The following is a 26,079-nucleotide window of genomic DNA, read 5'->3' on the forward strand; positions in this document are numbered from 1 at the left end:
GAACCGCCAGAAGGCCCTCGGCGCTGGACCTCAGTGTATGGGCTGAATGATGGGGGTGGAGACGCTCCTTCAGGTATACATTTTGCTCTCGTGGCTCCGTTGCTCAGGTGCAAAACATCCCTTGTGGTCCAAGAGCTGCAATTCCCAGGTAGAGCACCTGGGTAATGTTGGGAATTGAAATGTAGGAGAGTAGATTCCAGTTCAGTGTGCAGACAATACCATGATAGATAGACACATGGTTCATAGGTTCTGTTCACCAATTCATAAACAGCAAGGTCATCCCAGCTTTTACACCACCCTAGGATTCTGGGTTGAAAGGTGGGGGGGAATAAAGGCTTGATGAATACACAAAACTATTTTGTGCTTGTTTGGGGCTCAAAAATGAACACATCAAAATGGAGTGGGTACTTCTGCCCTAGAGAGAACGCAATAAAGCACTGTCTGTTCTGTTCCCTGTGGTTACTACCGACTGACCACGGATGATGCATTCTACCACCATGAAAACAGGGACATCCATTTGACACCCTGTGTGTAGCAGTCAGAGAACAACGAACAAAAGACTCTCGTAGTTAATATTATCCGCGGGGAACACATTAACGCAGACACGAATCAGTAGAGAACATTCATGTAATGGGGAAAGTGCTCTTTGCTTTAATAGGTATGCTCAAGTAGTGGTAGTAATACTAATAACAACAGATAATCCTAAAATAAGGACAGGCCAAACACCAGAACAGAGACCCAGCAGCTAAAAGGACGCAAAAATGGGAAAACAGCCAAACTCTTGGCACCTGCAAGCAAAAATACTGACAGCAGCCAACTTGCACAGTTAATGTACTTTATATAGTTCATTTGTTTATTTTTACATTTCCTAATCCACCTTTCCTTTGTGGCTGGGGCGGGATTTGAACCCTGACCTCCCAGGTCCTAGCCTGACGCTCTAACAACTACGCCACACCAGCTTGGTAGAGAGCAGTCCTTCATTCCAAGGAAACCAGCTCAGGGCATGCACTGAACCCCCTCAAACTTCAGAGAATGGGGTGCATGTAACACGATAGCTGGCCATGCGCTGCTGAGGAACGTGTTTTGCATTTTCCGCAGAATCGGCCGGTTTAAAAGCTTTTTTGTTATTCTGAGCAGCCTGTTTCTACACTGTACTGACAGTTCCCCAAGTCCCTTCAGCCGACCTTCCTATTTGGTGAAATTGCTGATCTATTTACCGTGGTCTCCTCTGGCGTCATCCGAGTGACTTGGAGGATACACTGGGCCTGCGCTGTCGATTCCACCCCCCATCCCCTGCTGTGTCCTTCCTGCTAAGGACACAGTTATAGAGGAGACCAGGAAGCGGATGTTTCACCTTTCCAGCTCTGGAGATCACATGCACTGTGATCATTTGGATCTAGATGCATTCTACGAAGTAGGTTAACATTTGTGTGGCGAGTTCCCATCCCCACCCCAGTGGAAATAAAGACACATGGCAAAATTATTAAGATAAATGGGCTAAATAAGGCCACAACTTTATTGGTTACAGGTGAAGAACGGTATTGGCCTAGGCACTGGTCCTAACCGACTATATCCAACTCCAGCCCATCTGCTTGAAGTCCGGGAAGGGTTAACCACCACTGGGGGAGTCCTGCTGATGCACATCAACTAGGAACTCCCCTGGGGTCACCGATAGGGGGCCTGCCTTAGGCCCTCACCTCCTTAGGCTTCAGACAGGGCCACGCCCCCCAGAATCCTTTATCAGACTACCCTTCAATATGCGGGGCAGGTGATGGCGCTTCCTCTCCTCTTCCATCTACAAAACAATACCAATACCAAGTGTGTGTCCCTATTTTGGATTACAACCAATTTTTTTTGGGGGGGGGGGAGGCCCCATTGGCAAAATCGCGTCTTGGGTTACAACCTGTTTTGGTTCACAACTGGACCTCCAGAACAGATTATGGTTTTAAACCAAGGTACCACTGCAAATGTAATAAATAAATAAGTTTGAAAAGAGCAGAAACATGATGGACTCACATGACGGACCAGCCCAGGTAGATCGTGGTGCTGCCCCAATACATGGGATTGTCCAACACGTTGAATGGAAAAGACGTCACCTTTGCCTCCATGAGGATGCCGAAGTAGTCCCCTAGAAAAGAAGCAGACACAAGGCTTAAGGCGGGGCTTGCCAACATGGTACCCATGTCTCCTTTAGGTGCCGGAGAAAAGTCTCAGTAGACGTTCCCTCCAAGATCCATAATGCACAAGGAGACAGCCTGCTCCTTCTGATTTAATTCCACATGTCCCAATTTAAGAGGGACACCCTGGCATTACAGAAGCCACCCCAGTTTCCGATTTGATCCCGGAAGGTCCCTTTTCCCCTCCCCTCCATGTTCCAGAGAACAATTAAAAGTGATGGTAGGGCAGATTCACGGGTAAACCATATGGGGAATGAGTCTGCCCCTGCAGCTTGATGGAGGTAGAAACTGTCTCTCATGTCTTGTTACGCTGCCGTTTCTACGGGGATATACGCTCAGTATTTATCACTCCTGTTATAAAAAAATATCCAAATGGGTCTGAACTTCAATGTCTAAAACTCCTAGTAGAGGACAAGGACCCAGAGATCACGCTAAGGGTGGCCAAATTCTGTGCGACTGCCATAAAACTCAGGGAACAAGCTGATTAAGGTTTTAAATGACAATTTTAGGTTATATTTTAGTGATCAAGATTTAATACAGTGGTGCCTCGCAAGACGAAAAGAATCCGTTCTGTGATTCTCTTCGTCTAGCGGTTTTTTCGTCTTGCAAAGCAAGCCCATTGACGGATTAGCGGATTAGCGCTATTAGCGGCTTATCTGCTGATTGGATCAGCTCATAAGCGGCTTAGCGGCTTAGAAAAGGGGGGGGAGGGGAAAAAACCAGCAGGAATTCGCAAGACATTGTCGTCATGCGAAGCAAGCCCATAGGAAATTCGTTTTGCGAAGCACCTCCAAAACGGAAAACTCTTTCGTCTAGCGAGTTTTCCGTCTTGTGAGGCATTCGTCTTGCGGGGTACCACTGTATATATTTTTAACTGCCACTATATCTGAATTGTTTCTGTTACACCCAATTACAATTCAATGTATTCCTGTTGTGTTTTATGATTTTCCTGATACTGTAAGTGAGCAGGAACTGGTCTGTGACCGTAATAATAAAATTCATTCAATTAAAAGTGATGTGCGTATGTTCGTAGGTGCAAAACCAGAGTCCTGTTTATCCTTAAAATAAAATTCCTGCACCGAGTGAAGGAAATGGTGAAGCTGGCATATGAAGCCACTTCCTATAATTTTGAAGGAAAATGTCACCAGTCCACTTTATTTAATTGCAACACTTCAGCAGCCAGCCATTTTAAAAGGAAATGCGGGGAGCGTTTATTCCTTTATTGTAAATGGAGCCTTACACTGCCTACTCAGAAGTAAGTCCCATTGTACTCAATGGAGCCTACTCACAGGTAACTGGGTAAAGACTGTGCAGCCATCTGGGCACAAGATATAGGGTATAATATACTACTTGGAATCATGGGGAAAGCTGTGGAAAGAAAATTTAAAATTTACAGCATGGAGCTCATTGAAAGAAAATTATATGAAAATGATGTATAGATGGTATTTAACACCTGTAAAACTTGTTAAGATGTATAAAAAACTCATCTAATCTATGTTGGAAATGTAAGGAAAAATAAGGTACTTTTCCCATATGTGGTGGATATGTAAAAAGGTAAAGGCTTCTGGGAAATGATATATAATGAAATGGAAAAGATGTTCAAAAATATGTTTGTTAAAAAACCCTGAGTGCTCCCTGGAAGGACAGATCTTGAAGCTGAGGCTCCAAGGCTTTTGCCACCTCATGAGAAGAGAAGATTCCCTGGAAAAGACCCTGATGTTGGGAAAGATGGAGGGGCACAAGGAGAAGGGGACGACAGAGGACGAGATGCTGGGACAGTGTTCTCAAAGCTACCAGCATGAGTTTGACCAAACTGCGGGAGGCAGGGGAAGACAGGAGTGCCTGGCGTGCTCTGGTCCATGGGGTCACGAAGAGTCAGACACGACTAAACGACTAAACAACAACAACAAATTTTCATCGGAGAAATGTTGGAGGGTATGTAATTCCAGGAACGGGTTCTCGCTTTCACTAAGCTGACTGGGGCTCCGGCTGCACTGCGTTTCTCAAAATGCACCACCAACCTCCTGCAAAGCAACTTCTCATCTTCTTCTGCCTCCCCTCCACCTTTGGACATAACAGAGAGCCTGTTGCCAGCAAGATAGGGTTGCGAGACGTCCGTTTCGGAAGAGAAGGCAGATAAGGGCAGAAAGGAAAATTACTGGGAATGTGGGTAGCTGCTAAAGGAGCGAGAGAGCCCGGGAGATGTTTATGTACTTAGTTGGGATTTAGATTTATCGCCTGTCCGATCCCCAAAGGTGAAGGGGGAGTGATGATAAAAGTAACAATAATATAAAAATGTAAGAAAAAGTGGAATCTGCTACAAGATGTTGCAGTACAAAGTGCTTCTATTCAGGATCACAATTACTCATTTCATTACATTCCTTCCTACAGTTTTCAGCACAGTCAGCCAAGGTTCTGCAGCCACTGAACATGTCGAGCTCCCCCCATCTTAAAGGTTCCCTCCAATTTCCCCCCTTCTTCTGCAAACTTTGGGGTTGCCACTCAGTCTGTGGATATCTTCCCCTTGTTTGTGGAAGAGCCAGTTTTGGACATATAAGCAATGCACTCACATCCTGAATGCTGGAAATAAGTGGGAGTAGTAGTAGTAGTAATAATAATAATAATAATAATAATAATAATAATAATAAAAAATTTATATGCCACCCTTCTGATTGGGTTGCCCTAGCCACTCTGGGCGGCTCCCAACAAAATATTAAAAACAAAATAAAACATCAGACATTAAAAACTTCCTGATTCAGGACTGCTTTCAGATGTCTTCTAAAAGTCAGATAGTTGTTTATCTCCTTGACATCTGATGGGAGGGTGTTCCACAGGGCGGGTGCCACTACCAAGAAGGCCCTCTGCCTGGTTCCCTGTAGCCTCACTTCTCACAGTGAGGGAACCACCAGAAGGCCCTCGGAGCTGGACCTCAGTGTCTGGGCTGAACGATGGGGGTGGAGACATTCTTTTAAGTATACAGGCATTCAATTAAGTTTGCATTTAAAGACAAACCTACCCACACTTTGAATTTTGCAATGCTGTTCTCCAGTAATATATACGTATATATACGCATACAGTATGGTAAAGTGTGCATACACCAGCAAAAATAACAAACTAAAATGTGCAATATTAGTAAAAATGGACTTTGCAAAAGTGTGTTGATTGGGGGAGCTTGCATATTGCAAGAAATCTGCACTACAATCCTGATAGGTTTCCAAAAGTATTTTATCATCATTATTATATTTATTGCAAACTGATGTGAAAATGCGGAGAAATGAAACTAAGGCCTGAAAAAATGAGAAGCTGAAACGGACAGATCTGACCACTCCCTTTTGGTAACACCGAGAGGGAAGAGATGCAAAATGAACTAAAGGGGATATGAAAACTGCAAACTGAGTGTTCCAAAATTAAATTTTAGAATTTCTCTTAGGCGACCCATAATTTGCATGGCAGAATAATCCACAGCGGTGATAAAGGCACAGGAGAGGAATCAATCATTTCCTAACTTAGAGGGAGATGCTGATGGGACGAGATGGTAGCCAAACCATCAGCCTGGGCTCCGGGCGTTTGATCACAAGGGACTCTTGTGCTTCTCAGGTCAGACCGAGCCCCGCAGATCCCTTCCTGCTACAAACTGAGCCCCCCAAAATGGCAAGCAAAAACCACCTGCCCCAACACCGTGAAACAAGCATTTTGGTGGCTTTTTTGGCATTCCGAGTGGCAACACACAATACCAGCCAAGCCCATCTAAAGTATGACTCAGCGGGCTGCAGCTCTGATTGCCAGGCAACAGAAAGCAATTGTCTCTGGCGGGTAAAACTTTTCCCCCTGCTATGTCATTAGCCCACTTAGCCGCCTATAGCAACGGCCCTGTGTTTGTGTGTGTGTGTGTGTTTAATCGGACAGGAGGCCATTCATTCTTGGAAGTTGAAATGTGTTTCTTACACGGCATGAGACCAGGGAAATTGACAATTTGACCCAGGTAGTAATAGTAGCAAATTACAGCACTTTGTTCTCTCGGTGGCTGCCTTTTAGCCCGCTATCTGGAAACACTTTGCTAATGTCAATTAAGCGCAGATTTGAAAAGAAGTGTCAACTTCGTAGCATGAAGGGGGGCAAAACGAACCGGGTCGTGTTTTACGTGACTCACTCCAAGGCCATAATTTCTACTTTTCGAAAGCACTTTTGATATCCAGTGCACTTTAGAATCCTTGATTTGTTGAGAGAGAGAGAGAAAACTCATTAAGATTCCTGCATTCTTTTCCTCCCCCATTTAGCCGGGCACAACCTTTCGACATCTCACTTTTCTTGGAAACATTCAAAGGGGCCTATAACAGAAACCCGTGTCCAGGCACAGCGCTCAGAAAGTTCAGGCAGATGAACAGGGTCTGTGGGTGGTTTCAAGGACCCTTGAACTGCAATGATCTGAATGCCAACAGCAGCTGCTGAGTAGATATCGGATCTGGCCACAGTGACCTATGTCTTAAGTTGCATCCCCTCGAATTACTGTGACGTGCAATACGTGGGCTGCCTTTGAAAAGGATCGAGGCTTTGCTCGAAATGGACTGCAGCTTAAAAAATAATAATCTATCAGTCATATCTGTACCATAGATTTAAAGTACCTCTACTTATGTATCCCTCTGGATATGAAATCTTCAGGTTATGGCCACGGCAAGCCAGGAAGTGTATACTTCCAGGTTTCGCAGCACACACATGCGCAGAAGCACTCAATCGCGCCACGTGTGTGTGCAGAAGCGTACCTCTATTTACATTATTTTCGGGGTGCGAACGGACCCCCGGAACGAATTAAGTTCGTATCCAGAGGGTCCACTGTAGGTTTGTATGACTTCAACAGGGATACCTCCAACCCCAAAGAATCCTGGGAATGGTAGTTCACCCCTCAGAGAACTACAATTCCCAGGACCCTTAAGAAACTACAGTTCCTGAAGGATGAAGAAGTCCCCACCAAGGAAAGATGAATAAGTAATGTCATGCTGAATCGGCACAAGTTAACAGTTAAAAATAAGAGACCACAAGGATGATTGCTTTATGGAAGAATGGAAGCCTTTGTCTCTCTCCTAGACTATTTAAATATTACGGCGTGATGGAATTCACGATCAGGATTTGAACTATGAGCAACAGAAGGAATCAGAGGTTATTGTTATTATTGTTATGATATAAGAAAGAGAAGATAGGGTGCTGCAATGGGGAGAAACCAAAAAAAAGCTCCATGGAAAATCGGATGGGAAGTTGACAGAGTAAAATAAATATCTGCCTCTATTTCTTCTCCTGGCAAATAGAAGGGGAAGAAATGGAGGCAGTGAGAGATTTTACTTTCTTGGGCTCCATGATCACTGCAGATGGTGACAGGAGTCACGAAATTAAAAGACGCCTGCTTGTTGGGAGAAAGGCAATGGCAAACCTAGACAGCATCTTAAAAAGCAAAGACACCACCTTGCTGACAAAGGTCCGTAAAAGCCATGTTAAAGCCATGGTTTTCCCAGTAGTGATGTATGGAAGTGAGAGCTGGACCATAAAGAAGGCAGATCGCCGAAGAATTGATGCTTTTGAATTAGGGTGCTGGAGGAGACTCTTGAGAGTCCCATGGACTGCAAGAAGATCAAACCTCTCAATTCTGAAGGAAATCAGCCCTGAGTGCTCACTGGAAGGACAGATCCTGAAGCTGAGGCTCCAATACTTTGGCCACCTCATGAGAAGAGAAGACTCCCTGGAAAAGACCCTGATGTTGGGAAAGATGGAGGGCACAAGGAGAAGGGGACGGCAGAGGACGAGATGGCTGGACAGTGTTCTCGAAGCTACCAGCATGAGTTTGACCAAACTGCGGGAGGCAGTGGAAGACAGGAGTGCCTGGCGTGCTCTGGTCCAGGGGGTCACGAAGAGTCGGACACGACTAAACAACTAAACAACAACATTATGTATTGAAATGTATATGTGAAATTTCTGGAAATTTAATAAAATTTGTCTGAAAAAACAAGCAAACTACAGTTCCTAGGGTTCTTTGGGGGAAGCCAAACTCCCTCAGTTTCAATTCATTAAGCCTTAAGAATGGGTGGGAGGGAGAGAGGGAATATTTATCCAATTCCCAAGGTGGGGAGAAATAACCCAATACAAATCTTATAGATTTACTGACGCCAAACCTGCTGATTGCTGGAGCCTGAAGAGCGGGCTGGCAACACATCTGATGCTACTTTGCTCTCAACAGAGGGATCATTATTCTGTTTTCCTGCAAGAAAATTGCTCTTTTCCTCCCCGTAATATCAGCTTCTTCGGTGCGTACGGATGTTTCAGAGAGGATTTGCTTCATGACATGGGTTGCACATCCTGAGCATCTTATCTCCTCAGAATTCCAGAACATAATTCTAGTAATATACAAATCTTTTGAAGTCAGGCAGGAGGAAACAAAAGGAGAAAGGGAACAAAGTATTATTGGGGGAGAGGAAAGTACGGATAAGGAGAAAGCAGTTGCTAAGCTTTGTGATCTCAAAAAATTGCAGGAAGCTGTGCTGGACCAAAACCAACAGTGCCTTAAGTGGAAGTAAGTTACAAGGAAGGGAACAAGTTTTTGAGTGTGTCCGTGTTGTCCATCAATATGTGAGTTTGGAGAGAGGGGTTGTGGGAAGGAGGGAGAAATAAACTCCTGTGTACAATGAGAAGTCCAAGCCTGCGTTCTTGCACGGGCCAAATTAGAGATGTTGAAGATCCATGAAGAAGTTGCCCCATTTCTGTATGTTTTGAAAAAGCAAGTGGAGAGACAGACGTTTTGCTCCCACTCCCACTAGAACTTGTGGGGACCCAACGAAGCTAAACTGCTGGAAGATTTGGGGCAGCAAAAAGAAAGGGCTTCTTCCCACAGCACAAGCATTCAACTGCAGAACTCCCTCCCACTGGGGGCAGAGAAGGTCACCAACTTGGATGGCTTTGAAAGACGATTAGGCAAATTCGCGGGAGGATATGGCGTTATCAATGGCTGGTAGCCCAAGATGGCTATTGGAGGCCTTATGTCTCTGTGTGCCAACAGCGGGGAGAGGGCTGTTGGGCTCCTCCTGTGAATATATGCGTGGTCATTTTGTGAGAATGCTTGAGGCCTTCTCTTGAGATACGCTGCCAGTAAGGATTGAGAGAAATGGCTTGTCAGACCATTTGTTGCTACACCACATGAGGTGCCAACTTTGGTCCAAGGTTTCTGGTTTTGATCTACTGGAAAAGCCTTCATTTAAAGGGGGGGGGGATGATAAAATCATAGAAGGGACCCCAAGGGTAATCCAGTCTATCTCAGCTAAAGCATCCCTGACAGATGGCCACCCAACCTCTGTCACGGTCCGGTCTACGGGAGATCGAAGTCCCGGCTGAGGACGTCAGGACCGGGGCAAGATGGTGGGGGGCGAGCAGGAATGAGGGTCCAGAAGCCAGGGGTCCGAAGGTCCAGAAGCAAGGAGTCACAAAATCAAGGGTCCAAGGGTCAAGAAACCAGGAGTCAAGGAGCCAAGGTCTGAGAATCAGGAAGCAAGAAGCCAAACGCAGCAAAGCAGAAAATGAGTTGCTGTGGCAAAAAGCTGAAGGGAAATGCTGACCTTATATCCCTTCCCAGCTCTTGCCACCAGGTGCAGTGAGTTACCAAGCGGTTACCAACCTGTGCGGCCGCGCCTTGCCTCACCACAACAAACTTAGGAAGGCCCCAGTCCTGCGAAGCCTTACTGGTCACAGGGCCTGGCTCCTGCACACACTCCTGACAATCTCTGCTTAAAACCTCTAAGGAAGGAGAGTCTACCACCTCCTGAGGGAGACTGTTCCCCTGTCAAACAGCTCTTACCAACAAAAAGTTCTTCCTGAGGTTTAGTCAGAATCTCCTTTCTTGTAATTTGAAGCCATGGGTTCGAGTCCTACCCTCCGGAGCAGTAGAAAACAAGCTTGCTCCCTCTTCCATGTGACAGCCCTTGAGATATTTGAAGATGGCTATCACATCTCCTCTTAGTCCCCTCCTTACCAGGCTAAACATGCCATCTATACCATTCCTCAAAAGGCTCTGTTTCTCTGCACACCTTCCAGCTTGTCAACAACCTTCTTAAATTCTGGTGCCCAGGATTGGACACAGTATTCCAAGTGTGATGTGGCCAAGGCACAATAGAGTGGCGCTGTGGTGTAAACCACTGAGGCTAGGGCTTGCCGATCGGAAGGTCATCGGTTTGAATCCCCACGACAGGATGAGCTCCCATTGCTCGGTCCCTGCTCCTGCTAACCTAGCAGTTCGAAAGCACATCAAAGTGCAAGTAGATAAATAGGTACCGCTCTGGTGGGAAGGTAAACGGCGTTTCCGTGCACTGCGCTGGTTTTGCCAGAAGCGGCTTAGTCATGCTGGCCACATGACCCAGAATAACTGTCTGCGGACAAACATCGGTTCCCTTGGCCAGTAAAGTGAGATGAGCGCTGCAACCCTCCAGTCATTCACAACTGGACTTAACTGCCAGGGGTCCTTTACCTTTTTATTACTTTCCTTGATATGGACACTAAACTTCTGTTGATGCAGCCTAGGAGAGCATTAGATTTGCTGCTGCATCACACTGTTGACTCATGTTCAGCTTGTGTCCACCAAGACCTCTAGATCCTTTTCTCATGTACTGCTAGTAAGCCAGGTGACCCCTATCATATATTTGTGCATCTGGTTCTTCCTTGTGGAACCTTGCATTTGTCCTGTTGAAACTCATTTTGTTAGCTTGCGCCCAGTTCTCCAATCTGTTAAGGCCATTTTGAATCTAAATGCTGTCTTCTGCAGCATTAGATACCCCTTCCCAGTTTGGTGTCATCTGCAAATTTGATGAGCATCTCCTCCATTCATCCCATCCAAGTCATTTAGAGGGAGAAAGAGAGGGAGAATGAATAAGAGAATAATGTATTTGACAGACCGATTAAGTCAGGGGTGGGAATCCTTCTCAAGCAAAGAAGAAGAAGAAGAAGAGTTTGGATTTGATATCCCGCTTTATCACTGCCCTAAGGAGTCTCAAAGCGGCTAACATTCTCCTTTCCCTACCTCCCCCACAACAAACACTCTGTGAGGTGAGTGGGGCTGAGAGACTTAGGAGAAGTGCGACTAGCCCAAGGTCACCCAGCAGCTGCATGTGGAGGAGCGGGGAAGCGAACCCGGTTCACCAGATTACGAGTCCACCGCTCTTAACCACTACACCAAACTGGCTCCCACATTCCCATCTGGAAAACCTTTTGAGGGCCGCATGCCAGAGGCAAAACTGAGCGCGGCAACAAATGTTTCATTTGTACAAAAGGCTAGTTTCTACACACCACATTCATCAGAGTTTGTCATCCGACAAAAGGCACTGAAGCTACAAAGCAGAGTCGGCCAGGGAGATGCTCTGGGGAGGGTTTCAAGGACCACACAGAAAGGTCTGGAGGGCCACATTTGGTCTCCAGGCATGAAATCCCCCACCCCTGATTTAAGCCTTCTTCAGGCCCAGAAATACAGGTTAGTTGTGTCAAAAGGGTTCTGATGGTCTCTCCATTTTGGTAGTAATGCAACCGACCACACAAGATTGGTACCACTTTTCTAGTCAGGAAACCTGAGGCACCAAGTCCTTCCACCTTTCTGTGAAGCTGCCCACTGAGTCTTAGCTGATTCCCGATCTCTCTTACTAATAACTTAACAAGGGAAAAAGAGAGGACATGATGGTTTTGCTCCAGTCACAGTACCACAAAATCTTTGTCAGTTGTTTTTTTTTAATGTGTTTACAGCGGGAATAAATACTATTAACACAGAGCCGAGATAGTCGCGACTCATAAGCACACTCTCCTGCTTGCACCTTTGCCACAAAAACCTCATTACTCCCCTCCAAGAACACATTAACCAAGAGGAACGGCAGAAAATAGGGCAAGCATCTCGCGAAAACTAGGCGTTGGAAAGTAGGATTCCAGGGAGTGCCCGCCCCTGTCACAATGGGCCCAATTGTAGAGGAACAATGAGGAGGAAAGTGCTGGGAGCTGCCCTACTGACTGGCCCAAGCACGCACACCAAATTAGCCAGCACTCAAGAAAGAAAATGGGCCCACATGAGGTCAAAGTGAAGATCCCCAACTGTTGCAAAATTGAGGCCTTCAGCTACCCCTACTGTGAAGGAAATTGGGAAGCCACAGAGAAGTGGTTTAGTAAGAGTGATTCACGATGTGCCTCTCCAACCTTTCAGCCTACATTAAAGAGCCCTTGGTGCCTAGCGGTTGCTAAGTGCTTTAATCCTAAGATATATAAGAGACAGCTCTAATTGCCTCATTAGGAAACAACAGTAGCCAACGTGGCGCCCTTCAGGTGAGAGAACTACCACCAGCCCCAGCCATCATAGCCAATGGACAGAGGGGATGGGAGCGTCTCTCCAGAAACATCTGGCGGGCACAGAAACCCCATCTTTGCATGTATTATTCTAGTCAGGTATTTGCACAGTCTCTGCTGCCGTCATATCCCAAAGACTCTTTAAGCAGGGCCTCGCTGCACTGGGATGGAGGCTCTGCCTTGAGACTCGCTCCATGTCGTCAACTCTTCTTCCTCCATCCTCCAGTGTGGTTGTTGCCAAAGGGAGCTCAATGCACAACCAGGGGTCTTTGCGCAAGGGTGGGGTGGGGTCCCTGGTCTGGGATAGGGCAAAAAAGGTGATCTCATGGAAGGTCGGCGGTTCGAATCCATGCAACGGGGTGAGCACCCTTTGCTCCGTCCCAGCTCCTGTCAACTTAGCAGTTTGAAAGCATGCCAGTGCAAGCAGATAAATAGGTACCACTGTGGCAGGAAGGTAAAGCCACAAGCAGGCTCTGAGCACAAGATCATTCTTCCTTCCTGGGGATTCCAGCAACTGGTATTCATGTATTCAGGTATGTCTCCAACTGCGAAGGGGAGAAAGTAACTGGTGGGGCTAGTTGCCATCAATAGCCCTCTCTTCAAGGCCATCTAAGTCGGTGGCCGTTGCTTCCTCCGGTGGCAGCGAGTTCCACCGATCAAACACTCACTGCTCAGGTCAAGAGGCAGCTGAGGAATCCTGGGGGGCCTCCCTCTGTGGCTGCAAAAAGCTCCCATCTCCCCAAGAACATGCAGAATAACGAGAGCAGGACAGAGACCAGAGGTGTGCAGGTGCAGTTTGAGACTGCTTGGGAAATATCTGGGAGAAGAGGAGCCTTAGAAAGTGTGGACGGCAGGGACCGTCAGTCCTGGCAACTGCTCTATAGGGGCAAGACCAGTGCTTCCCCCCCCCCTAAAAAAATGTTTAGGGGCACTTTCATTTTGACTCAAGAAAATAACCATTTTACAGTGGTACCTCGGGTTAAGTACTTAATTTGTTCCGGAGGTCCGTTCTTAACCTGAAGCACCACTTTAGCTAATGATGCCTCCTGCTGCCACTGCGCCTCCACTGCACGATTTCTGTTCTCATCCTGAAGCAAAGTTCTTAACCCGAGGTACTATTTCTGGGTTAGCGGAGTCTGTAACCTGAAGCGTCTGTAACCCCAGGTACCACTGTATGGTTCGAATCAGGAAAAATAAATACAGTAAATGGACACAAGTGGAAAGAACATGTATTAGCTCAGGGGTCAGCAACCTTTTTCAGCCATGGGTCAGTCCACCGTCCCCCAGACCTTGTGGGGGGCCGGATTATATTTTTTTTTGGGGGGGGATGAACGAATTCCTATGCCCCACAAATAACCCAGAGATGCATTTGAAATAAAAGCACATATTCTACTCATGTAAAAACACGCTGATTCCCGGACCGTCCACGGGCCGGATTGAAAAGGCGATAGGGCCGCATCCGGCCCATGGGCCTTAGGTTGCCTACCCCTGTATCAGCTCCACACATTCCACACAGCTTCCCACACTGACAATTCACTGTGCTAGAGAAGAAACTAATTTTTATTTTTAGTTTCTTCTCTCATTAGATTCACAAAACGTTTAGGGGTATGTGCAGCCCTTTATCCCCCCAGGAAAAAAACAAAACACAGGGCAAGACCTACTGGGAAGTGTTGCTGATTTGCATGCCGTTTCCTTGAATAAAGAGCTAACTTCACTGACAACGGACCCTGCTTCTTTGTGCTGAACTGCGCCCTGACACAGACCCACATGTGGAACTCAGCTCCCTTCCCTGCCCACTCTGGCGCCCTTCATTAACCCCATGCCCTCTGGAAGGCTTTTGACATGAGCTGGATTATGGGCTTTGATATTGATAGATAGATAATTTATTACGGTCGGAGACCAGCTTATAAAACACACTTGGGTGTACAGTCCCAGAAGGAAAACAAACAACTAAAACAATGTACAAGAATAAATTTAAAATCCATAAATGCGATAAGCGTATAGACACTTAAAACTTTAAGATAAACTACCACAGAGAGCTGACCCAGTGTTACCCACAGAACCGAGTTTGAGGATTTTCTTAACGAACTAGTTTGAGTCAGGAGATGGTCTGTGCCTACAGATCTGTACACAGAATCTGGTTACCATCCGGGTCGTCTTCTGATCTTTGCCTAAAAGGAGAAGGGCTTTGATATACTGTATTTTTCGCTCTATAAGACGCACCAGACCACAAGACGCACCTAGTTTTTGGAGGAGGAAAACAAGAAAAAAAATATTCTGAATCCCAGAAGCCAGAACAGCAAGAGGGATCACTGCGCAGCGAAAACAGCATTCCCTCTTGCTGTTCTGGCTTCTGTGATAGCTGCGCAGCCTGCATTCGCTCCATAAGACACACACACATTTCCCCTTACTTTTTAGGAGGGAAAAAGTGAGTCTCATAGAGCAAAAAATACGGTATTTTAAAGGCAGCTCAGTTGTAGAGCATGTGCTTTGCAAGAAGGACCCAGGTTCAAACCCTGGGCAGGAGTGCGAACGCTCCTTGCCTAAAACCCTGAAAATCTACTGCCTGTCAGTGCAATACTGAGCTGCAAGGACCAAGGCTCTGAATTCACAAAAGGAAGCTTTCCTGCATTCCTGAGCATCTTCCTCTGGGCTGCTTCCGCACATGCTTAATTGTCCCGGAACGAGGCATAGCAGGATAACTCCCTCCCACTTCCAAATCCAGCTGCACCACTGACATGCCCTGCTAACCGGGTGCCATGCGGCTGTTGCGGGCAGAGAACATGCCTCTCCCTGTCTGCCAAGGCTGTGCTTATGAGCATCTTCGGCGTCAAGAAAAAGCCCCAAGAGGTGAGGTCACACCTTCTGAGGCTCATCCTGACTCACCTGTTTTTGCGTTTCAGCGGAAATGACACCCAAGTTAAGTCATCCCGGCTGCGATGAATCAGACCTTCCGCAAGCAAGCTGGAGACCCCGCTACGCTCGCTTAAGATGGCGCCGACCCCAATTTTTCACCCAGCAAGGTGGGAGGGGAGGAGGTAAGGAAGGTGATTCCTCTCCTGTTTGTCACGGCCCCCGTTGTGTATTAAAATAAATGGAAAACACATCTTCACGATTTGAAGTGCTTGCCTGCAGGTGGGTTCATTTAAAAGACCCTAGCCTCCGTTTCCATTCATGTAGAGCTGTCACGGTGTGCGGCACTTTAAGGAATAATGGAAGGACTCCCCATTCCACAATGACAGGTCTCTGCCCCAGGAAGCTTACAATCTGAATGCTGGTGGTAGAAGAGATGAGCAGGGGGTTTCAGGGTGTGGGGTGGGAAGGAAGGCAGAAGGATAAAGAGAAGTTGACAATATACAAAAGCTGATCTGCAAAGGGCTCCATTTCAGGTGGGGACGGGGGCAAAGGGGTTAAACCTGCCAGAGGCTTAATGGAAAAGATGGGAATTTATGCAACCGGACTTACATAAATCTGCGTGCCTGAAAGAAAGGATGAAACCCCGACAACTTTTGACCTCCTTTCCAAGACCGAAGAAAGATTTCAGATGGAACCGAGGGGTTATTGGATGCTGAGTGGCAGGAAAGCCTTTGTTGATCTCCACTACAAAGGAGCACAGCATGGTGTCTAGGAAAGGGGACCCCAATCCCCACCCCACATGTTGTGGGGCAGAAGGAGGGATGCCTCAAAGGCAGCGACAGAGAGAACCAGGAGCTAGAAAACAAGCCAAGAGGCAAAGCCAAGAGAATCATTCCCCAGGCAAAGTCCCACCTCTTGAACAGGAAACTGTTAGCGCCACTTCCTGTTTAGGAGAGCCAATGACCAGCTCGGATGGGCAGAGCCAGTGCCATCACGAGGACCTGTTTGCTGCAGGGATGGGGTACCTGTAGCTCCTAAGACTCAAATCCCACCAGCCCTGACCACTGGCCAGGATAGCTGGGGCTTATAGAAGTTGAAGCCCAACAACATCTGGAGGGCCACAGGCTCCCAAACTCAGCTTTACTTCCTAGGGAGGAGCCCCAATTTGCAGCCCTGGTCGACCCCAACTTTAGGCAGCTGTGCACAGAACCAAAGGTCGCCTGGTTCTAGCCCCAATGGCTTCAAATGAAGTACAGTGGTACCTGGGTTTACGAACTTAATCCGTTCCAGAAGTCTGTTCTTAAACCAAGGCGTGCTTTCCCATAGCAGTGGGGGACTCAATTTACAAACGGAACACACTCGACAGGAAGCAGAACATGTTCTGCTTCCAAGGCAAAGTTCACAAACCAAAACACCTGCAGCGTTCTTAATCCAAGTTGTTCATAAACTAAGCTGTTCTTAAACCAAGGTACCACTGTACCGGATCAAGGATCGTATTGCGGCATCTCCTGTCCCACCAACAAGGGAGATGAGGATTTTTTTTCTTTCTGTTCAGAGAGTGCAATGCAAAATGAAGCCCCCTGGGAAGAGGATGGGGCGGGTGGGGACATAGGGTCTGCAGCACAGCTTGGGGGAGGAAATGTTTTCTGACAGTTATGGGCTCCCAAATCCATGGTGGTGGTGCTTAGTATGATGGTGATGGTGATGATTTATATTAATTTCATTTATATCACACCTTTTCTCCAAGGTGACATGCATGGTTCACCTTCATCGAATCCCCACAACAACCCTAGGCTGATTGGCTAGGACTGGCTTCCAAAGTCACTTCGTGAACTTCATGGTTGAGTAGGGGATTTGAACCCTGGCCTCCCAGGTCCTAGACTGGCACTCTAACCACTGCACCACAGGATGACACAAGCCCAGAGAGCTGCCATGCCTCCTCAAGGAGAGATTCATGCCCTGCTCTCCCTGCTGTGAAGGTGTGTGGGCATCAGAACCCACCTACTCACCCGTGAACCCCAAGGAGATACCTCTGCCAGCCGGCTCTGACATTTAGTCCAGACTTCTCAGCTGCAGTTGCAGGAGAACTATCCATGGTCCTGAACCCACACCCAGATCTCCCTCCTAACTGCTGACTTTTGCCTCGCCATCCCACAGATATGGGGGAACAAGGAAGTATCGATCTCCCCTTGCTTGCGGTATCACTTCTCCAGAGGAATGAATAGGATCAGAATAGAGGCCTTTGTAGGGAACAGCCAGCCAGTGGAAGGCAAGGGTGCTCAATCCCATGTTATTTTAATTTGCACCCTATGCTCCTCCTCCCTCACTCCAGCCCACTATCAGTTTAGGAGCTTTACTGGGGGGGGGGCAATTCAAAATGGTTAGGAGGTGGTGGGGAAGACTTGAACCAATGGGTTCAAGTTACAAGGAAGGAGATTCCGACTAAACGTCAGGAAGAACTTTCTGGTGGTAAAAGCTGTTCGACAGTGGAATGGTCTCCCCTGGGTTGTGGACTCTCCTTCTGAAATATACTCGGAGTTGAGAGTGGATTTCATGCTCTTTATTCAGCTCACAGTGGTGAGGAGGAATGGAAGTTCCCCCAGAATGTCTGCCTTATATACCTTATTTACATAATGGGCCCCATGTGATTGGCTAATTCCAGGATTCTCCTGTAGGCCAATCAGGTTGTGGATTCACTTCCACCTGGAGCTGGATTGGGTGGCTCCTGTGGACCGATAAGACTGCTGCATTCTGGATCCTATTATTCTAGGACCAATCAGACTGCTGCATTCTGAATCCTATTGTTTTAGGACCAATCAGACTGCTGCCCTTTGGATCCTATTCAATTCAGTACATAATACCTTCCTTGAAGGTTTTTAAGCAGAGGTTGGATGGCCGTCTGCCATGGATGCTTTAGCTGAGATTCCTGCATCGCAGGGGGTTGGACAAGATTGCAGACCCTTCCAACTCTACAATTCTATGATTCTGTCCCTGTATTTCTGCTCTAACAACATGCAAAAAATGAAGTTGGCTTTATTTTGGTTTTCTGCATCATCCCCACTTAACTTTGCTGATTGGCTTAATCACTGCTGAAGTAGTCTTACCTTTCGATATTCTGGGAGATATGTCCTCCAAGTCCTCATTCAACAAACCAATTATTTCTGCCATAACAATATTACTACCTCCCATTCTGACACTGAAATCACCCACCAGGGTAATCGTTGTTAATGGGTGTTCTATCATTCTCTCTAACTTAATGTCTAACAAAGCCCACAGATTGCCCACAGAGTCCGCAAAGTAGTCTGAAACTGGCACCGCTGAACACTTGGAAATAAGGAGAGAGAGACACACAGTTTGCTCTACTTTCACATTTAAGCTTGTTGAGACTGAAATAACAAAATTAAGGTCTTAGATATATAATAAATGTTCATAAATGTACCAAGCAAACATGTACATAAATATATAAACCACATGTCTGAAGCAGCACAGTAAAACAGCCCTGGAACCATTTTGACTCCCAAACTGACCAAATGTTTTCTCTGCAAAGTCAAAGGAAAATGGAAAAGCCTCCCCATTGACTTAGCCTTCACAAATCCTGTCTTAAGGATATGTCTGTGTATGAACAGGGTGAGCCTGTGACCTGGATCAGGAACTAAGTATTTATCATTACAAAAGACTGGCCAGGCTCCCCAGGGTATCCAGTCAAGTAAGAATTAACAGTTCACTTGCCAGACAGGAGGTAAACAACAACAGGAGGTAAACAATGCACTCAGATTTCTGCTGTAGACTGCCTTTTCTATGATGTAGGTATGATGTGTCTGGGGTGGTCTTGGACTCCAATTTAAAATGTCTATATGAGGGCGAACACACCTTTGTTCTGGGTCCTCCTCATTTCCTGCGTAAAAGAGGAGCACCTTGTTGCAACAGTTCAGTAAAGATCAGGCTTACTGGCTGCTTTGCTTCTCAATATTCTCTGCTTGGCCTCTGTTCTTTTCTCTGAATGATAGAGAACCTACAAAGGACTCTATAAGGGCTCTTGTGTCCCCCATAAGGGAATAAGGGCAGATTTTCGTTTATCACAAGGCACAAAGGGACATTCTACCATTACTTCTTCCTTTGCTGTTATCTGTGCTTGCATTTATTGATACTGTTGTGTTTATTTTTCATCTCTCCCTCCCACCAGTCCTTTTGCTGTTGTTTTTCACCTTGAGAATCCCTGCATTGGAAGGTGGATTACAAATCAAGTTAATAAGATGACCATCACAAACTCCATGTGAAACAAAACAACAAGCCATATACTTCCCTTGTAATTGTGTCATTTTACCTGTGGAGTGCTAGATCACAGGCAAAGTCTAGATCCATTGTTTGGAAGAGGCCTCTAGATTAAGGGATTAGTCACTGGAGAAAGTGCTACCTAAAGCTACCTTCACAGCTTAGGTCCAGGTTTTCTGAAAGACCATATTCCCACACATGAACCTGTCTGGGTTTCAAGATCTTCTGGGGAGGGCCTTCTCACGGTCCTGCTACCCTCACAGGAACGTTTGATGGGGACACAGGAGAGGGCCTTCTCGGTGGCTGCCCCCTGACAACTTTGGATCTCCCTTGCTACAGAAGCCAGCTTGGCTCCCTCCTTGCTGTCCTTCCACTGACAGGTGAAGACACTCATGATCCAACAGGCAAGCATAGAATTGCAGAGTTAGAAGGCGCCACCTAGTCCAACCCCCTTGCACTGCAGGAATCTTTTGCCCAACGTGAGGCTTGAAGCCACAACCCTGAGTTTAAGAGTATCACACTCTTACCAACTGAGCTGAAATGCTGGCCTTTTGTTAACGCATCTCTAACTTAATGGTGTCAGATTTATGTCTGTTGACGTTTGCACCAGGATGTATTTTAATTACAGTGGTACCTCGGGTTACATACGCTTCAGGTTACAGATGCTTCAGGTTGCAGACTCCACTAACCCAGAAATAGTGCTTCAGGTTAAGAACTTTGCTTCAGGATGAGAACAGAAATCGCCCGGTGGCAGCAGGAGGCCCCATTAGCTAAAGTGGTGCTTCAGGTTAAGAACAGTTTCAGGTTAAGAACGGACCTCTGGAACAAATCTGAGGTACCACTGTATTGCTTCCAACTCGTTTGTTTTCATCATTCTGTATCTGATAGCGGATGTTTTAAAATGCCGTAGACTCAAATATAAAAATGATTTCAGTAAAAATTTAAAATGTTGTAGGTGCTGCCTTGCATCCCAGTTTGGAATGGAAACGTTTATATGGAACAAACAAGCAACAAATACATAAACGCGTAGTCTAGCAAAGCGACCTTTAGCCTTACCCAAGAATGTTCCAATGAATCCCAGGGCCAGGAAGCTGGAAGTGACAAACATGATGCCTACGGACATCAGGGCTACGCTGGTGTAGTGCACCAAGAGGGAATCCAGGGCCTTCAGTTTGGGCTGGCTCTTCATGGCTTCTGTGAAACTGCAAGGAAAGGAGAGGTAGACCAGCGGTTCCTGTTATCCTGTCTCATTCTCTGCTCTCTCTCTCTCTGCTTACCAAGGCATATTGAATAAACACACAAGACATAACCGGCTGTACCTTTAAATAAATAAGGTACAGTGGTGCCTTGCAAGACGAAAAGAATCCGTTCTGTGATTCTCTTCGACTAGCGGTTTTTTCGTCTTGCGAAGCAAGCCCATTGACGGATTAGCCGATTAGCGCTATTAGCGGCTTATCGGATCACCTCATAAGCGGCTTAGCGGCTTAGAAAAAGGGGGGGAGGGGGGAAAACCCGCAGGAACTCGCAAGACATTGTCGTCTTGCGAAGCAAGCCCATAGGAGATTCGTTTTGCGAAGCACCTCCAAAACGGAAAACTCTTTCGTCTAGCGAGTTTTCCGTCTTGCGAGGCATTCGTCTTGCAGGGCACCACTGTACCGAAGACCCAGTGGATCAGTTCATTCTCTAGTCAGTTCATGCATAAGGTCCACCTGTCTGTTCATAGAGTCCAATAATCCACATGAAGGGTTGTTGCAGTTCCACAGAATCCTTTCACAGAGTCTAAGACAAGGATTTCAGGAATATTAGTCTTGTTTCGCCATCCTAGGCTTTATCAGTTGTACAGGCTCATATGTAATATTACAGGATAGTGGGTCTTATAGCATAGTATGGTTGCAGTTTGGAGCCCTCCCTTCTGGGTCCGTAGACCTGACAGCATGGTCAGTGCAGCATACTAGCTGGAGATAAGCACACAAAGTGCAAAATTCCCCATTTGACTCTCGCCTCTGCCACGAACTCCTCAGACTGCCTTGGGCAAGTCTCTCTCAGCCTCAGTTTTCCCTTTCTGCAAAAATGGGGATATTTACAATTGCAATGGAAATTATTCAAACTCCCCAAGTTGCATTTTCAGCTGAATTTGGGGGAACCACTTAAAGCGTCCGTTGTGTTGAGCTATTTCAATTGCTCTTGTTGCGTTTGCTCATTGCAAGCAGCTGAACATCTGTAAATTTTGATAAGAAATCTGATTTGCAATGGGGGTTGGATAACTTCGATTGCAACTGTATCTATCTTATTAGTTGCTTGTTGCCCACAAGTCTCCAAGCGGCTTATATTAAAGGAAAAATGTATGTACATATATTCCTTCTCAGTAGTGGCGCCCACCCTGTGGAACACCCTCCCTTCAGATGTGAAGGAAATAAGCAGCTATCCTATCTTTAAAAGACATCTGAAAGCAGCCCTGTTTAGGGAAGTTTTTAATATTTAATGCTGTATTGTTTTTAACACTTGGTTGGGAGCCGCCCAGAGTGGATGGGGAAACTCAGCCAGATGGGCGGGGTATAAATAAATAATTATTATTATTATTATTATTATTATTATTATTATTATTATTATTATTATTATTATTACATACTTAATACCATAGTGGGGTAAAATGAGTGAGATGATGTAATACTTTAATATTTCATGTGACATGCAACTTACGGAGAAACGAAAACATCGCACCAGCCCCATAAACAGTAGCAAACAGCGTTAGCAATATGCATTAAATAAGGAATACTCCAAACCACTAATAATATTGCTCTACTTTACAGGGTGGTTGTACTGATTACAAGATGGGAAGCATTTTTTGTATAAGAACGAATGAATGCTGGAAATGTAAAGAAAAGGAAGGTATCTTCTACCACATGTGGTGGTAAAGGCTTTCTGGGAAATGATCTGTAATGAGTTAAAGAAAATGTTCAAAAATACCTTTGTTAAAAAACCAGAAGCCTTTTTATTGGGCATAGTGGGTTTTGAGATACCGAGGGAAGAGAAAATACTGTTTATATATGCAACAACAGTGGGAAGAACCCTTTTAGCCCCAAAATGGAAACAACAAGAAGTACCAACGAAAGAAGAGTGGCAAATGAAGATGATGGACTTTGCAGAACTGGCGAAGCTGACAGGGAAAATTCAAAACCAGCACGATCAAGTATCCCAAAAAGATTGAAGTAAATTTATACGAGATTTGAAAGATTATTGTAAGCAATTAACATCACTAGCAGGGTTGTCCCAAATCTTGTAAAGAGAAATTTTCTCCCCTTCTGTATTTATGAGTGTAATTCTATATATGAGTGTAATTAGAACTGGAAAATGTACAAAACGCAATGATACAAAGGTTAATTTTGAAAGCCATGAAGTGAGAGGGAAGGAAGTTGATAGGCTCTAAGGAGCCAGAGCGGTAAAGTAGATAATAATAATGTGAATGTATATTGTATTACTAAATAGAAAACCAATAAATATTATTTTTTTAAAACCAAGATGGGAAGCATTTTCAGCTCTAGCTTCATGCGATATAAGAGCTTCATATCTTGGCCAAATATTTGAGTTTCTTTTGCCAGCTGGAGCACAATGTTGAGTCAGCCCCACAGAGATTCCTGAAATTATCCCAAGAAAACTCCATGGTGCTTTGAGCTTTTCAGCAGAGATGAGAAACCTCCAGGTGCTGTTGGACTCCAACTCCTATAAGCCGCAGCCAGCATGACCAATGGTTAGAAATGATGGCAGCTGGAGACCAGCAATATATGGGAGAAGGCCACAGGGTTCATTCCTGGCCCCGCATCCTCCTTGGCCAACAGAGCTCTTCCTGTTTCTCAGAAAACTGAAAAATATGGTAGTCCCCTGAGAGCCAGTGTGGTGTAGTGGTTAAGAGCGGTAGTCTCGTAATCTGGGGAACCGGGTTCGTGTCTCCGCTCCTCCACATGCAGCTGCTGGGTGACCTTGGGCCAGTCACACTTCTTTGAAGTCTCTCAGCTCCACTCACCTCACAGAGTGTTTGTTGTGGGGGAGGAAGGGAAAGGAGAATGTCAGCCGCTTTGAGACTCCTGAAGGGGAGTGAAAGGCGGGATATCAAATCCAAACTCTTCTTCTTCTTCTTCTTCTTCTTCTTGCCGTATGAGTGGAAAGTTTCACTGTACACAACTCCCTGAGGCTGGCAGGATAGTTTGGTCCCCCCTGTGATCTTGGGCAACTGAGTCCCGATCAAAAACATCCATCTCAGACAGGAGTTGAGAAAGGTTTGCTCTGTTATCTAGTCCTTTCCCCCCCTCACACTTCCAAAATATCGCATAGCTCACATAGCTCACATATCGGGCACAGCATCAACACATTTTCCACAGCTGGAGCCTAAAATTAGATATTTGGGGAAAGGTGGTGGTAAACAATGGAAAGCCCCTTCTGGAAAACTTCCAGTAGTTATTTTTAAACTAAAACAGTGCAAGCGTCAGGTCTGAAGTAGGATCAGACCAAGACAGCAACCCTAGGTCTACTATTTCCACACTGTTGGGAATCACAAGCAGGGAGAGGGGCTGATGAGGTCAGATCCTGCATGTGGGTTTCTCAGATGCCTCTGGTTGGCCATGTGAGATCAGGGTGCAGGAGCAGACAGGCCTTGGGTCTCAGGCAGCAGTCTTTTCTTACAGTCTCACTCGGCTCTGGGCAAGAGGACCGGCTCTACCATTAGGCAAAGTTACCGTATTTTTCGCCCCATAAGACGCACCTGACCATAAAACGCACCTAGTTTTATAGGAGAACAAGAAAAAATATATTCTCTCCCTCTCTGCTCAGCACCGCTCCAGCAAAGCGGGAGGAGAAACTGAGCCCCTTCCATTTCTCCTCCCATTTCGCTGAAGGGGCGCTGCGCAGAGAGGGAAAGCTGCGCAGCGCCTCTCCAGCGAAGTGAAGCCAGGAGAACAAGAGCGATCGGTGCGTACCAATCCCTCTTGCTCTCCTGGCTTCAGCGAAAGCAACGCGAAGCCTCCGGAGCACAGCGGGAGCACAGAGCGGCTCTCGCTTTTCTTGCTTTAAACCCTTCCATCCCTCCTCCCGCTTCACTGAGAAGCCAGCAGAGCAGACTGCGCAGCTCTCGCTGAAGCCAGCAGAGCAAGAGCGATAGCTGCGCAGCGCCTCTTGTTCTGCTGGCTTCCCAGCGAAGCGGGATGAGGGACGAAAGGGAGCCCTTGCAAGGGAGCGCTGAGCAGAGCCTGGCAGCGGCTCTTGCTGGCTTTTCCGGGAGGTGGGGGAAGGGACAGAGGGCAGCCCGTCAGTCCCTTCTCCCACCTCGCAGAAAAGCCCCCAAGAGCCGCACACACACTCCGTGCGGCTCTTTAAAGGGAGCTCTGAGCAGAGCCTCCCGCCCGCATTCACTCCATAAGACGCACACACATTTCCCCTTACTTTTTAGGAGGGAAAAAGTGCGTCTTATGGAGCAAAAAATAGGGTAGATAGCTGGTGCCTGAGGGCAGACCCAAGGCATTCCCCTCTGGGCTCAAGGCTTGGCAGATAAGCCGCTGGAGACCCCCTTTCAAGCCCACACCCCCATGCCCCATTTGCTCAGGCTTCAATGCTTAGGCCAGTGCTTCTTGAACTCAGACCTCCGCCTGTTGTTGGACTACAACTCCCATCATCCCTGACCACTGGTCCTGCCAACTATGGACGATGGGAGTTGCAGTCCAACAACAGACAGAGACCCCAGTGTGAGAAACACCGACTTAGGCAAACAAGCGGTCCCATCCACCCACCTGGTGTTTTGACTACGGAGAAGAGGGAAATTGTTTGCAAAGGGTAATGGGCCATTTTCTCCTGGAGTAATGATTTGTGGCTTCTGAAGAATAGTTTTTATTTGCACAGCGCTCGAACTCAGGTCTCTTTCTCTTCCTGCCCCCCCCCACGTCCCCTCAGAACTGGTAAATAAACTTTGCAGCTCTGCGCCATAACAACAAACACCGACTTTCTCGGAGGATGGAATCAGTCCAGCATCGGTAGTCAATCTTGCTGGTGACATCTGTTAAAAATTCAGCTGGAGCCATCAACCAACCGCCTTTGCTTTACGGTTGCACAAGCCTTGTCAACATAAGGGATCTCTGGGTATTATCATGCAACATGGTGTTGACCTCCAGCTCTGGGACTGTAATAATAATAATAATAATAATAATAATAATAATAATAATAATGGTACCTCAGGTTACATACACTTCAGGTTACAGACTCGGCTAACCCAGAAATAGTACCTCAGGTTAAGAACTTTGCTTCAGGATGAGAACAGAAATCGTGCTCCAGCGGCGCGGTGGCAGTAGGCCTCATTAGCTAAAGTGGTGCTTCAGGTTAAGAACGGACCTCCAGAACGAATTAAGTACTTAACCTGAGGTACCACTGTAATATATTTAAACCC

The 26,079-nt window shown here is 46.5% G+C and overlaps 1 protein-coding gene and 1 long non-coding RNA gene across 3 annotated transcripts in view; one reads left to right on the forward strand and one right to left on the reverse strand.

Moving 5' to 3' along the window:
• LOC310693147 overlaps positions 1-24,151 on the forward strand; it is a 35,641-nt gene extending 11,490 nt beyond the window's left edge. Inside the window, exons 2-4 of the long non-coding RNA XR_014519012.1 lie at positions 15,428-15,562; positions 22,463-23,548; positions 23,810-24,151. This is a non-coding gene — a long non-coding RNA (uncharacterized lncRNA). The remainder of the gene's footprint in view (positions 1-15,427; positions 15,563-22,462; positions 23,549-23,809) is intronic.
• Positions 1-26,079, reverse strand: part of PEMT (phosphatidylethanolamine N-methyltransferase) — a 95,093-nt gene that overhangs the window by 18,047 nt on the left and 50,967 nt on the right. For both annotated transcript variants that reach the window (XM_083474827.1, XM_083474826.1), the window contains exons 4-5: positions 20,709-20,854; positions 2,017-2,128 (exon numbers count right to left, since the gene is read on the reverse strand). In XM_083474827.1, coding sequence (XP_083330953.1) covers positions 2,017-2,128; positions 20,709-20,854 — 258 coding nt within the window. The remainder of the gene's footprint in view (positions 1-2,016; positions 2,129-20,708; positions 20,855-26,079) is intronic.

Source organism: Podarcis liolepis (genome assembly GCF_965112155.1).
Source record: "Podarcis liolepis genome assembly, chromosome: 14".
NCBI classification, from domain to species: Eukaryota; Metazoa; Chordata; class Lepidosauria; order Squamata; family Lacertidae; genus Podarcis; species Podarcis liolepis.